The sequence below is a fragment of the Syngnathoides biaculeatus genome, chromosome 5 (genome assembly GCF_019802595.1).
Source record: "Syngnathoides biaculeatus isolate LvHL_M chromosome 5, ASM1980259v1, whole genome shotgun sequence".
Taxonomy (NCBI): Eukaryota; Metazoa; Chordata; class Actinopteri; order Syngnathiformes; family Syngnathidae; genus Syngnathoides; species Syngnathoides biaculeatus.
In genome coordinates, this window is record NC_084644.1 from 9,986,287 (window position 1) to 9,999,889 (window position 13,603).

General features: G+C 43.8%; 1 protein-coding gene across 1 annotated transcript; it reads right to left on the reverse strand.

The window, feature by feature from the left end:
- Positions 1 to 1,623: 1,623 nt before the first annotated feature.
- On the reverse strand, positions 1,624 to 11,284 carry cd83 (CD83 molecule). Its single transcript, XM_061821132.1, has 5 exons — positions 11,094 to 11,284; positions 10,869 to 10,993; positions 9,988 to 10,222; positions 7,730 to 7,848; positions 1,624 to 4,538 (listed from the first exon to the last, which is right to left on the reverse strand). The coding sequence occupies exons 1-5, from the start codon at positions 11,131 to 11,133 to the stop codon at positions 4,437 to 4,439; spliced, it is 621 nt and encodes a 206-aa protein (XP_061677116.1). The 5' UTR covers positions 11,134 to 11,284; the 3' UTR covers positions 1,624 to 4,436.
- Between the last annotated feature and the right edge of the window lie 2,319 nt (positions 11,285 to 13,603).

Consider the following 13,603-nt stretch of genomic DNA (forward strand, 5'->3'; position numbering starts at 1 on the left):
TTTTGGCCATATGTCAAATCACAAGTCGAAATTTTCCTTTCGGCTTATCTCGTTAGAGGTCGCCACAGCGTGTCATCTTTTTCCGTCTTAGCCTGTCTCCTGCATCTTCCTCTCTAACCCCAACTGCCCTCATGTCTTCCCTCACCACATCCATAAACCTTATCTTTGGTTTTCCTCTCGCTCTTTTGCCTGGCAGCTCCATCCTCAGCACCTTTCCACCATTATACTCACTCTCTCATCTCTGAACATGTCCAAACCATCAAAGTCTGCTCTCTCGAATCTTGTCTCCAAAACATCCAACTTTGGCTGTCCCTCTAATGAGCTCATTTCTAATCCTATCCAACCTGCTCCCTCCAAGCGAGAACCTCAACATCTTCATTTCTGCTACCTCCAGTTCAGCTTCCTGTTGTTTCTTCAGTGCCACCGTCTCTAATCCGTACATCATGGCCGCCCTCACCACTGTTTTGTAAACTTTGCCCTTCATCCAAGCGTAGACTCTTCTGTCACATAACACACCAGACACCTTCCGCCAGCTGTTCCAACCTGCTTGGACCCGTTTCTTCACTTCCTTACCACACTCACCATTGCTTTGGATTGTTGACCCTAAATATTTGAAGTCCTCCACCCTCGCTATCTCTTCTCCCTGTAGCCTCACTCTTCCCCCTCCACCTTTCTCATTCACGCACATATATTCTGTTTTACTTCGGCTAATCTTCATTCCTCTCCTTTCCAGTGCGTGCCTCCAGCTTTCTAATCGTTCCTACACCTGCTCCCTGCTTTCACTGCGTATCACAATATCATCTGCGAACATCATGGTCCAAGGGGATTCCAGTCTAACCTCATCTGTCAGCCTATCCATTACCACTGCAAACAGGAAGGGGCTCAGAGCTGATCCCAGATGCAGTCCCCCCTCCACCTTAAATTCCTCTGTCACACCTCACCATTGTTCTGCTGCCATCATACATGTCCTGTACTATTTTAACATACTTCTCTGCCACACCAGACTTACGCATGCAGTACCACAGTTCTTCTCTTGGTACTCTGTCATAGGCTTTCTCTAGATCCACAAAGACACAATGTAGCTCCTTCTGACCTTCTCTGTACTTTTCCACGAGCATCCTCAAGGCAAATAATGCATCTGTGGTACTCTTTCTAGGCATGAAACCATACTATTGCTCGCAGATACTTACTTCTGTCCTGAGTCTAGCCTCCACTACTCTTTCCCATAACTTCATTGTGTGGCTCATCAACTTTATTCCTCTATAGTTCCCACAGCTCTGAACATCCCCTTTGTTCTTAAAAATGGGAACTAGAACACTTTTCCTCCATTCTTCAGGCATCTTTTCGCCCGCTAGTATTCTGTTGAATAAGTTGGTCAAAAACTCCACAGCCATCTCTCCAAATTGCTTCCATACCTCCACCGGAATGTCATCAGGACCAACTGCCTTTCCATTTTTCATCCTTTGTCGTGCCTTTCTGACTTCCCCCTTACTAATCATTGGCACTTCCTGGTCCTTCACACTTGTCTCTTCAACTCTTCCTTCTCTCTCATTTTCTTCATTCATCAACTACTCACTGGCGATCAACTCCATTCGACTATCGAATGTTTCTAGACAACACTTACTTATACCCCATCATTCCTTGCAATTTTTTCATACTTTATTTAGACATTGACAGATGCATAATTGGACGTGCCACAAACACAAAGTGTAAATACGTTACTCAATACAAATTAATTGGTGTCAACTTGAAAAATGACATATAATTGTGACTATAAAAATAGGTCTTTTGTAAAAAAAAATAGACATTTAAATGCTCATACAGAACGAATAAAGAACATCAAGTAATAGGACAATTCCCCATTTACGTCTGGAAAACTATACTTTTTTCTATGTTATACTGTATGGGGATTCATGAGGAATCCACTTTGAAAGAAAAAAAAAAAAGCACAAAATCAACAAAGAGAGAAAGACAACAAAGTTTTCGCTGTCTGAAATTCAACCGGCTACAATTCGCTGTCCAAAACTCACCGTCCGTGCCACCAGGCAGGGTCACTTCAGGTCAGAACCAAACAGCCATCCAATCGCAGATACGCTTTCTTAAGGGGTGACGTCACGCGAGTTCAGAAAGCGTACCTGCTATTGGGTGGGCGTTCGGTTCTGACCTGAAGCAAGCCTGATGTGGCCCTGACCTGAAGTAACCATGCCTGGTGGCACGGACGGTGAATTTCAGACAGCGACTTGTAGCAACTATTGACAATGTCATCACTTTACAATTCAAATCACGTTTTCTGTGGCATTTCAAATTAAAATCCTATTTCACATTACATTTCAAATTCAAATCCTGGTGGCAGTAGTTTACTTCCATATGGAAACCTCTAATGGGCCAAAAGTGGTCCAATTTGATTTAACTGGAAAGACACCTGCAAAATGTCTGACTTCAAGATAATTATAGCATAATGTCAACAAATGTAACATTTTATAATCAATCACTGTCAAAGCAATCTATTGAACTAAACTGATTATTAAAGTTTCTCTGTAGAATCTTTTTCACAAAGAAAATGGTGATAATAACCTAATGGGTAAGAGTGAACATAAAAATGTTGACCACACACAAGCAAACATTTTCATTCGATGTAAAGAGTACATAGGAGGCCAATAATGGTGAAATGTGGAGGGCAGTATTAATATTCTTTTATCTATCAACGCTCCATTCTGCCGGTGTTATTAGGAAGTACAAAGTGAACTAACACAGTTATGCTGAAGATGTGCGTCTCAATAGTTTAGACACCAAATCCTGTATGGCAAAAATATTAAATTCCCCATCTTAACCGGGACATAGGGAGCCTTGTCCGGTTCGTCGGCAAAACCAGAAGTTGCGTTAATGGTAAAAATTACTTTTTGTCATCATTGGTCAGAAAATTAAATTATCTTCCAAATAGATAAGATTAGAGAGTGTGCTGCACCTTGTATGCACACTTAGTTCAAACATTTGCAAATGTTGTGTAAAATGTCCACCAAACTACACAAACACACACTGGTAACACTGTCAGCATGCACGCCAGGACATGTGTGTGTGTAAGCTACCACACGATGGCGCTCACAAACCAGCGAGAAACTTTAGAATTTGACCTATATAGCATTTTCGCACGGTGGTGAGGATAAGCAGCTAAGAAAATTGATGGATGTATTTGTGGTACTTATATCCAACTCTTCCGCAAGAGGTGTTGTTTTTAATCCATGCAAATCACTTTAAATTGTAATTTATTCGTGAGGAGCAGGATTAATAAACTTTGATTGAGCATGGATGGCAATAGCGATATAAAATTTAATCTATTTTTAAGAATAAACATTATTAGAATAGACAGTTGCTGTATTGGGGGGGTTGGCTTTAAAATATAAATTGCATTTTCCTTAATTTCAATCAAGAAAGATGATTTCCAATTGAGGGATTTCATGTGACATCGCACAGCCGGAAGTTGGCCACGACAGGGGGAATAGCTTTTGGAAACAGCCATTTGAAAAAATTTGCCTTTGTTTAACATTTGATCGCATTACGACAATTTTGTCAAGTGATCGAACGTAGCGACAACGGGACGTCAATCGAGATCTGCAGTTCTACAGGCTGCCGACAATCATCGAAAATCAAGGAGATAAAATGAAAAAGTTGTCTGAAGAACGACGTAGACTTTACTAGTCAACCTCAGCCAAGGTGTCACGGGGAAAAATGACTCGGTTATGATTGAACTCCTCCTGTGAAGTGAGGAAAAAAATGTAACCTATGATATATTGTTTCTCAAGCCAGCTGCTTAACTTGACGTTGAACTTACTTTTGCTTTAACAACAGTCCTTCCGTTCTCAAGTCAAACCTTGACTTCTCTCACCCACCCTCAAACCATCTGATTGGAGGCCTCCAAGGCCTTTGCGACATTTCTACTCCTCTGCAGTGCACTTGATGTAAAAGGTGAGTTTCCTCTTGGCTTGTCCCATCAGGGGTCACCGCAGCGTGCCATCTCATATGTTTGGCACAGTTTTTACACTGGGTGCCCTTTTACTGACGCAACCCCTCTTGGGGAGTTGAGGCCCCAGTGAGATACGAACTCTGAACCCCTGGTTTACCAAACCAATGCTCGAAAACTACTGAACTATGGGGCACCCGGGCACTTGATGTGCGATATTGAGCCCCCGTCCCCCCGCCAACGCCGACTTCCGCACTCCGTTGACGTCAGTGAAATCCCTCTATTAGAGTGTTGTGAATCTGAGCACGCTCGCCGCCGGAATTCAATTGTTGTACTCAAGACTCCATCGTACTGAATTCTAGTCAAGGAATCTTAACCTACGACTGAATTTCCCGTCGTATTTTCATACAGTGCTTACCCAATCACCATCAAAGAATTTAAAACCCCGTTTTGCGTTTTGGCGGTCATCTGGGGAGAACTAGGATCCTGAAACGGCCCGAGAGCTGAGGTTAGCTTGAAGTGATGCGTCCTCTGCTTTCCACACTTTCTTTTGGTCATGCTGGCGCTTTCTGAAATAACACTGCAGGGGGGGGGGGGGGGGGGTTTAAGAAAAATATCTTTAGTAATACACGTAAAATTACTGTTTAAAATGTGACACACAAAAGAGCTTCAGTCCGATTTGAAAAAAAATGTAAAGCTATGATACATCAACTACAGATTGGCAGTGCATCTAAACTTGTCTGGATCAGATCACGAGATTTTCCCCCGGTTATTGGTCCAATCGCAAATGAGTCGTCATGGTTATGGGAATTAGATTGGAGGACATTTCACTGAAATTCTGATGGCTCCATAGAGTAAATGACTCCTAATGGAGTGCCGGGTACCTGTGCCGGCACAGTTGAGTATAAGTATCAATGCTTCATGCAGCGTCATCTCACCATCGTCACTGGTGAGTACGAGAGAAACAATAACACTTGCTCATGGCTCGAACAGGGACGTGGACAAGGACACTGACAATGGCAATGGACCGACAAGAACTGAAAGAAATCAGGGAACTGAACACAAACAGATTGACAAGACAACAAGGAACACCTGGACAAGAGACAAGTGGGCGGGGGGAGGTGATTGGTCGACACAAGGTGGAAAGTCAAAGAGAACAAAAGGAGACAATCAACTGAGTGCAGAAGACGTGAAAAACATGGAAACAGGAAGCCCTCCCTAAGGAACAGATTCCAGACAAAAAGTCAAAGGAAGCCTGGAGAAGGGCTCACAGACCGCGATCGGTGTCAGTCTAGTGGCCGTCCAGGCCCCCCAAGATGAGGCGCTTAGCTTGGGAGTCTAAGAGGTCGGCCAGGACGCCAAGCACCCGGGCCTTCACGGGTCCATTCAGGCGGATATCGATGAACCACATGAACCAGCCACCTCCTTTCGATATCTGGACTCCTCACCATCTTTGATGAGGCCGATCGGTGTAGTGTCATCGGCAACCTTCCGGATTGACCACTGGGTGCGTTGAGGTACAGTCGTTTGTGTAGAGAGAAGAGCAGCGGGGCGAGCTCACAACCTTGGGGTGCACCGGTGCTGATTGTCGCATGTGGATGGGGTGGCGTCCCGCAGCCTCACCTGCTGCGTCCTGCCCGCCAGGAAGATCCACTGGCAGATGGTAGGCAAGACGCTAAAATGGAAAAGCTACGAGGGGAGGAGATGGGGCGTGATGGTGTTGAATGCAGAGCTGAAGTCGCCAAACAGGATCCTCATGTAGGTCAACTGCTGTTGAGGTGTTCTATGACAGGGTTGGGCAAACTCAGCCTCACTGAGTTTTACATTTTGACTGGCGGGCCTAGTCAGAACCAGATGCTTGGATTTCATAGTCTTAATACTAAGATTTACTTCTCATAGGAACAGTGTTGTTCAGGGGTTTTATTTTTATGCCACGTCTATCAAAGTCTGGCGTTAGTTTTGTTGCGGGAATTCTCAGAAAAGCAGCTGGCAAGTAGCAGGAAGGTCACTTTCAGATCACAAGGTCAGGACCACAGAACACTCTTCCGCTTTGCATCAGTCGATCCTAAATCAGGTCGGGACCAGAGAAGCCGGCGCCGTTTCTGGGTGTTGTACAGAAGTACAAACACAACCCAACCCAAAATGTAGACACGCAAGACTTTCCATATTGCACCTGACATCTTTTGTCGGGAACAACTAAAATCTTGTAGTGTGACAGAATCAATGATCAACAATTTGGCGGTATCATCGCAAGATTAAAAGCCTCCAACGTAGCACTTTGACGTCGAAGATTGCATTTTGCTGCGATGCCTCAACTTCCCCTCAAAACGATGTTTCCAGAAAACTTCGAGCGCGGGTGTCAAACCCCACATCTGGTGGCCAGATCTGGACCATTAAATCATTTAATGTGGTCCACAAAAGCAAATCAAGTGCATCAACTTCATGTCGCTAAAACACCAAAACTGAACACACTCTTCATTTTTAAAGGGGCAATCCAGTGCTTTGCATGAACAGTGTATCCAATATTCATGAACATATTTCAAGTAATATGTATCCTTTATTTTGACAATGTAATGTTGAATCCTCTCTCATTTAATAGTGCTTTGAGAAGATTTTTGTCGACTAAGAATTTTCAGAGGTGCTGCCATTTTCGCGAGTCATCTGACCTACATGCGCGGATGTGACGTGTACCGTGCTGCGACAAAGTCTCGATTACATGGGACACCATTTATGCCCAGCGCCGGTTTCTCGTATTTATCCTCATCTGATGAAGAAATAGCAAAGAAATGACGCGGAGTCTGACTACTCAGAGGCCTACGGCGGAGCCCGTTAGTCCCAGACGCCGAAGCTAGGCTAAAGGCCTCCGCCGCCGCTGAAGGCGGCCCACGACCTGAGCTTCGACGTCCGGGGAGGCCGTTAGCCGAGCTTCGGAGTCCGGGGCTAACGGCCTCCGCCGCCTGGAAGCTCAGCTCGCGGCCCGCCGCCGGAGCTCGCTTGTTGTTGGGCCTTGGCTTACACATTTACGTCGCGCGTAGGCCTCCGAGTAGTCAGTCTCCGCGTCATTCTGCGTAAAGAACCATGCAAATATTCAACATTAATTACAGCCACAGGTTCAAATCTGTACGGAAATATTCCTCCGTCTTCCCGATCAACCGTTACTGCTATTTCTTCATCAGATGAGGATAAATCCGAGAAATTGGCACTGGGCATAAATGGTGTCCCGTGTAATCTAGCCTTTGTTGTGCCACGGTACACGTCACATCAGCGCACGTGGGTCATGTGACTCACGAAAATGGCAGCGCCTCTGAAAATTCCTAATTGTCGATTAAAAAAAACACTATTAAATGAGAGGATTTAACATCACATTGTCAAAATAGGATACATATTACTTGAACTATTGGATACACTGTTCATGTAAAGCACTGGATTTCTCCTTTAAACTGGATTCTGACTTGAATTCTTGATATCCATTAATTTGTTGCGTATGTGTAAAAATATGAGGTGATCATCAATTTACATGAGGTCAAAGTCATCATATCTGCTTCGGCGCATGAATCGGCAGAACCCGGTGCATAATGTTTACGGACAAACTTTAGTTTATATGCCCATTTTGATTCAGTTATCACAATTTTCTCATCTGAATTGTTTTAGTCGAATTTTACGTGACAAAAAATAACGAGATTATAAGGTGCCAAAAACTGCAGTTAATTCAGTGGACAAAAAAAAAGTGTATAAAAGGCCATTGCATGTGCGTGCGGTGTTGTTACTTACGTAGGCCGCCACTCCAAGCACCAGCACAATGGAAACCAGACTGACCATCGGTAATTCATCACACACTCTTAGTTTTCCAACGGGAATGGCGGGGTTTCCGACAGCAACGTCCTTACAATCTGGAATTGGTCATAAAACACAAGTGCATGTTCAATATTATCACGGGTTCTTTGCAGCAAATTTATCGGGTTTTGATAAGGGGTGGAAAAAAAAGTGAAAAGGGGTTCATAAACTGCGTTTTGGTGCCACGAGATGGCGGCAAAGCACTTAAAGGAGAATATTGTAGCCGCAGGGGTGTCAAACTCATTTTTCTCGCGGGCCACATTGACTGTGAAACAAAAATATTTAGTCATCTCACCATAATTACATCATCAATTTATGAACGAGTTTTGGAATCAGAAATCAAGGGTCACGTGTTATGACCATTTGAAATTTTGGAACAGATTTTTACAAGAAACATGCAAACTGACGCTGTAGATTTGGCTTTGCGGGCCGCATTAAAATCATGTGGCGGCCTAGATCTGGCCCCCGGGCCTTGAGTTTGACACCCGTGTTGTAGCGGATCAGCATTTTATATCTAGAAGTACTGCACACAACCATGAACCCATGACCGTATTCAGTATTGAAATTATTCCACACAAACAAACCACATTCGGACGAGGCTCATCAATAACTAATATTCCAACCTAGCAAATGAATTAGCACAAACTGACGTGATATCAGATGGGGAAACAAATGTAGCTATAAGCCGCAACTTTTTTCACACGCTTACGCGGTGATGCGGCTAATTTGCGCATTTTTTTTCCTAACGGCCGCAAGGGGGCACTCGAGCGGAAATGGTAAGCGTGAGACCAGTGGAATATATGCGCCGAGGAAGTGACTTTTACCAGTATGTTTTTTTTTTTTTTTTAAACCGGCCCTGTTACCACTGCGCTAGCGTTAGTGCTGTGCTAGCGTCTAGCTGCTGTGTTACTGCCGCGTCTCACTGATTTAGACATGTTTGTTTTGTTTTTTTACTGGCTCTGTTAGTCCTGTGCAACCGTGTTGCTACTGTGCTGTGTAGCTGCCGCGGCTGTTTATTATTTTATTTTTTTTACCGGTATGTTGTCGTTTTTTAACCGGTAAGCCTGCGCTAGGATTAGTGCTGTGCTAGCGTGTTGCTGCTGTGTTACTGTCTCGGTGATTTTTCCCGGTATGTTTTTTTTTGTTAACCGACCCTGTTAGCCCTGTGCTAGCGTCTTGCTGCTGTGTCTCAGTGATTTTTACCAGTATGGTTTTTTTTTTTTGCTAACCGGCCCTGTTAGCGCTGTGCTAGCATGTTGTTGCTATGTTACTGCCGCGTCTCAGTGATTTTTACCGGTATGTTTTTTTTTTAACCGGCCCTATTGCACCGCGCTAGCATGTTTCTGCTGTGTACTGCTGCATCTCAGGGATTTAGGTATAATTTTTTTTTTACGGGCTCTGTTAGTACTGTGCTACCATGTTGCTACTGTTTAGCTGCCGCAGCTGTTTTTTTTTTTTTAACCAGCCCTGTTCATGCTACTGTGTTGTTGCTATTGTAAACCAAGCTAAGGTATTAAAACTTTGAAAACTCTTTCTGTGTACAGTCTTTGTAAATATCTCGTGCTTCAATGTGGGTTTCAATGTGGGCACCTGCAGCTTTTACACAGCTGCGGCTTATGTATGTACCAAATGGTATTTCCTTTACAAATGTACTGGGTGAGGCTTGTAACCAGGTGCGCTCTGTAGGCCGGAAATTACGGTACACACAAGCCCGTAAGTCATTGAAGTCACTTTTTGTCAGTCAAATAAATTAATAAATGAAAATTAATACAGGCAGACTAAGATAGGTTTGGGAACACTGTGGGGGGGAAACAGATCTTTTACTTTCACTTTCACAGTGCAGTATGAACAAATATTACCGCGGCAAACAACTAGGTAATGTAATATCCCAATGTCAATCCAGAGCCCTGATGGGTAAAAAAAGAAGGAAAATTACTCTTTCGAAGTATTTGGTAGTACAACTGGCATAGAAGCAATGCAATAAAGTGTAAATAATTGCGATCAACACAATAGCAATAAAGTCCAAGTAATATTCACATATACCTACCATTTCCCGCATTAGTAATACTGTTGATAAATTACAGTACCTAATTGTTATATATATATTTTTTTTTACACTTTGCTCGAGCAATACTTCACTCATAACCAAAATCTGGGTTAGAAATGAAAAAACTGCGCTGAAACAAAGATCGTACCCGACAGCTTGAGGACCACCATTCCTTTTTGGATCCTCTCACCGACGGGCGCCTCCAGGAAGCAGCCGTACTTCCCGCCGTCGTCGCACGTCACGTTGGGCAGCAGGATGGCCATCGTGTCGTCGAGCACCACCTCCCGCGTCAGCCCTGCAAAGTGCTCCACCGCGCCGTCCGGGAGGTCGCGTAACACCAGACCCCGTCGCTGCGACGTCAGCGGATCACCGTCCAGCTGCATCTGTCAATCAACGCAGTTCCATGAGCGGCTAAAGAAACAGAAAACGTAACAAAATTTTTGAAAAAATGGATGGCTGTGGTGTATTCTGGCAATATCTGTGAACAAAATTCAGACAAAACTTGAAAGTAGAATTTCTAAGTCCTGAACAAAAAAAAAAAAAAAATTCGGCAGATGTTCCCCAAGGGCCAAGCCCAGATTTTTTTGCCCCACCCCCCCATCCCCCTTTTGCACAAAATCACATTTGTCAATAAAATATGCCACTTATCTCAAGACAAATGAATGAAGAGAACTATTCAGCAAAAAGACATCTAAAATTGTCCTTTTCACCACATTGAATTTCCTTTGACATGTCTCATGATGTTGACGACTTTGGGCGGAAATGCGCTCGCAGGGCACGCTCAGAACGGTTAACTTGCATTTCTGGTTTCCGGGTGAATAACAGTTGTTTTTTGAAGCAGCCATTGTTTAGTTAACAACGTTTATGAAATAAACACGTAAATTCAAGCCAAGACCACACAAATAAGCGACATCTTGAGAGAATGCGAGAGGGGGGGGGGGCGTTACCGTTACTAGCAATTTTCATGAAAATTTAAAAATCCCGAATTTGGAAGAAACGAAAGTGAAAGAAAAACAAGTTCATCTTTACCCTGTACCAGCTCACATACATGTACTGCACCCCCACTTTGCCCTCGGCTTTGCAGGGCAATTCAACTTTTTCACCCGAAACGGCTTGAACGGCGAACACTGGCATGTTTTCCCCACAAACGCCACCTTCCAATAAAAAAAAAAAAAAAGCATACGCGCCACATATGTTACATAAGTACAGTATTCCGTGGGAAAAAAAATCCATATTGTCGTTGCAAATACTCACAGAGTGTCAGTAGGCTGAAGACCGCACGAATTGTGTACATGGCTAGAATACTGACGAGAACTTTAGGTTTTAGCGCCGTAGAAAAGGAGTCGGACGTGGAGTATCGAACGCGAGTTTTATTTGACTTTGCTAAGATGATCAGGGAAAAACCGCGCCACCAAGCGATTTGATTGGTCCCTGCAACCCCGTCCTCTTCTCTTGGCTGCTTCTGCCTATTTGGCACCGAGTGCACTACAACGCGACACCATCGGTCACCGACGCATCCCCGACGGATGCTTAACACCTGCTGACACTGTGAAACAAGGAGAAGAGATACAAGAGGCGGGGTCGGGTTCGAACCCGGTTCCTCAGAACTGTGAGGCCAACGCTTTCCAGTTTCAGCCGCCTGAATATAAACATTTGCCTTTAATATTGACAGATGAATTGAAGAATACGTCCTCTTTAATGTCATCTAAAAATATACATTTTCCTGTTTGAAAGAAGTCTTTTGGAAGTAGTACGACGACACATTTCGTGATGTTATTACAAGCTGTTGTTTTTGTCAGCCCTTGACAATTTTTTTTGTTCAAATACAAAAATAAAAAAACAATTATCAGGGCAGTGGACAACTGATGAGCACATCTGCCTCACAGCTCTGAGCATCGAGGTTCAAATCCGGTTTCCACCGAATTCCCAGAACCACAGGGGGTGGGTTAAATGAATCATTGGTGCGAAGAAGGCGAAGCTTGATTTACGAGTTGTTTCTCTCGTTTTCTTTGTGTAACGTCACGCGCTCCCCTCAATAATTATTCTTGAATTAGTGCCCAACCTACGTAAGTCCCGACCGAGTACGACAATCACTACTTTAGTGTCCTCAAACATCCTTCGTTCAGTCTTGGTGTCTCGGTGCACGTCGAAGGCTTTTAGGACTCGCTAGTCCGGTTTAGCTTAGCTCGGTAGCCGCCGAACAGATACACGTTTGTGCATTGAGATCATCGCAAAATATCGCTCACCACAGATCAAGTGTGTCAATCATTCACACGTAGCTATGTTATGCAAGCGAAGAACTGCTAATTCATTTATATGAGACATGTATTGAAAATCAAATATAGGGCATACCTTCGTGCAAACATATGTGTTCCGGTTGATATTAGATGGATTCAGTTGATCATACAATCTTCCACAAAGTTTGATCCATCGAAGACATTTTTCGTACTGAGTCTTCGGTTTTGGAAAGGGTACGAATTGAACTCCACCAACTAGCTTTTCAGTATACCTGTCGTCAATATTACAAAGTCCGTGACTATACCTCTTAACCATTTTTTGTTAAAGAACCCAAATACGCGATAAAATGCTAACAAAAGCTATACTGGACCATGTAACGTTGTCTGAGGTAACGGCGGACGCCAAAAGGGGGAGTGGTTTATGCAGACCTCTGGCCTCTGATTGGTCAGTGACGCTGATGACGCAATTTCTACAGAGGGGTCAATTGCTTCTGTCACCGCAAGAACCGTTACACCGAATTTGGTGCTGTCTGTTTTTTGATCTAACTCCAAAATGCGTAATTTCAAAGCATCGTCTTATAAGGTCGTCGGAAGAGTTTCACGACAATGTATTCTCATTAACTCAGTTGGCTTTTGACGAGAGAAGCCACGCCCTGAACTGGTTGTTACCGCTTGAAATATGAAAGTGATTACGCATGGCTCAAATTTAATGGATTCCCGTTATCATTACGGTAACATTTTCGCCGACTGCGTTCAAATAAAAGTGTTGATTGTTGTACACAATCCGCATGGGACAAAAAGTGATACTGTGCACATGCTGCATTTACATCTTGCACACTGCGAATATGCATGGTAAGGGGAGGGAAAGTCCTACTTGAGATCACTTCTAATAAAACTTAAAAGAAGGAGAGAAAGTGGGAATATTAAAAAAAAAAAAAAGCATACGCGCCACATATGTTACATAAGTACAGTATTCCGTGGGAAAAAAAATCCATATTGTCGTTGCAAATACTCACAGAGTGTCAGTAGGCTGAAGACCGCACGAATTGTGTACATGGCTAGAATACTGACGAGAACTTTAGGTTTTAGCGCCGTACAAAAGGAGTCGGACGTGGAGTATCGAACGCGAGTTTTATTTGACTTTGCTAAGATGATCAGGGAAAAACCGCGCCACCAAGCGATTTGATTGGTCCCTGCAACCCCGTCCTCTTCTCTTGGCTGCTTCTGCCTATTTGGCACCGAGTGCACTACAACGCGACACCATCGGTCACCGACGCATCCCCGACGGATGCTTAACACCTGCTGACACTGTGAAACAAGGAGAAGAGATACAAGAGGCGGGGTCGGGTTCGAACCCGGTTCCTCAGAACTGTGAGGCCAACGCTTTCCAGTTTCAGCCGCCTGAATATAAACATTTGCCTTTAATATTGACAGATGAATTGAAGAATACGTCCTCTTTAATGTCATCTAAAAATATACATTTTCCTGTTTGAAAGAAGTCTTTTGGAAGTAGTACGACGACACATT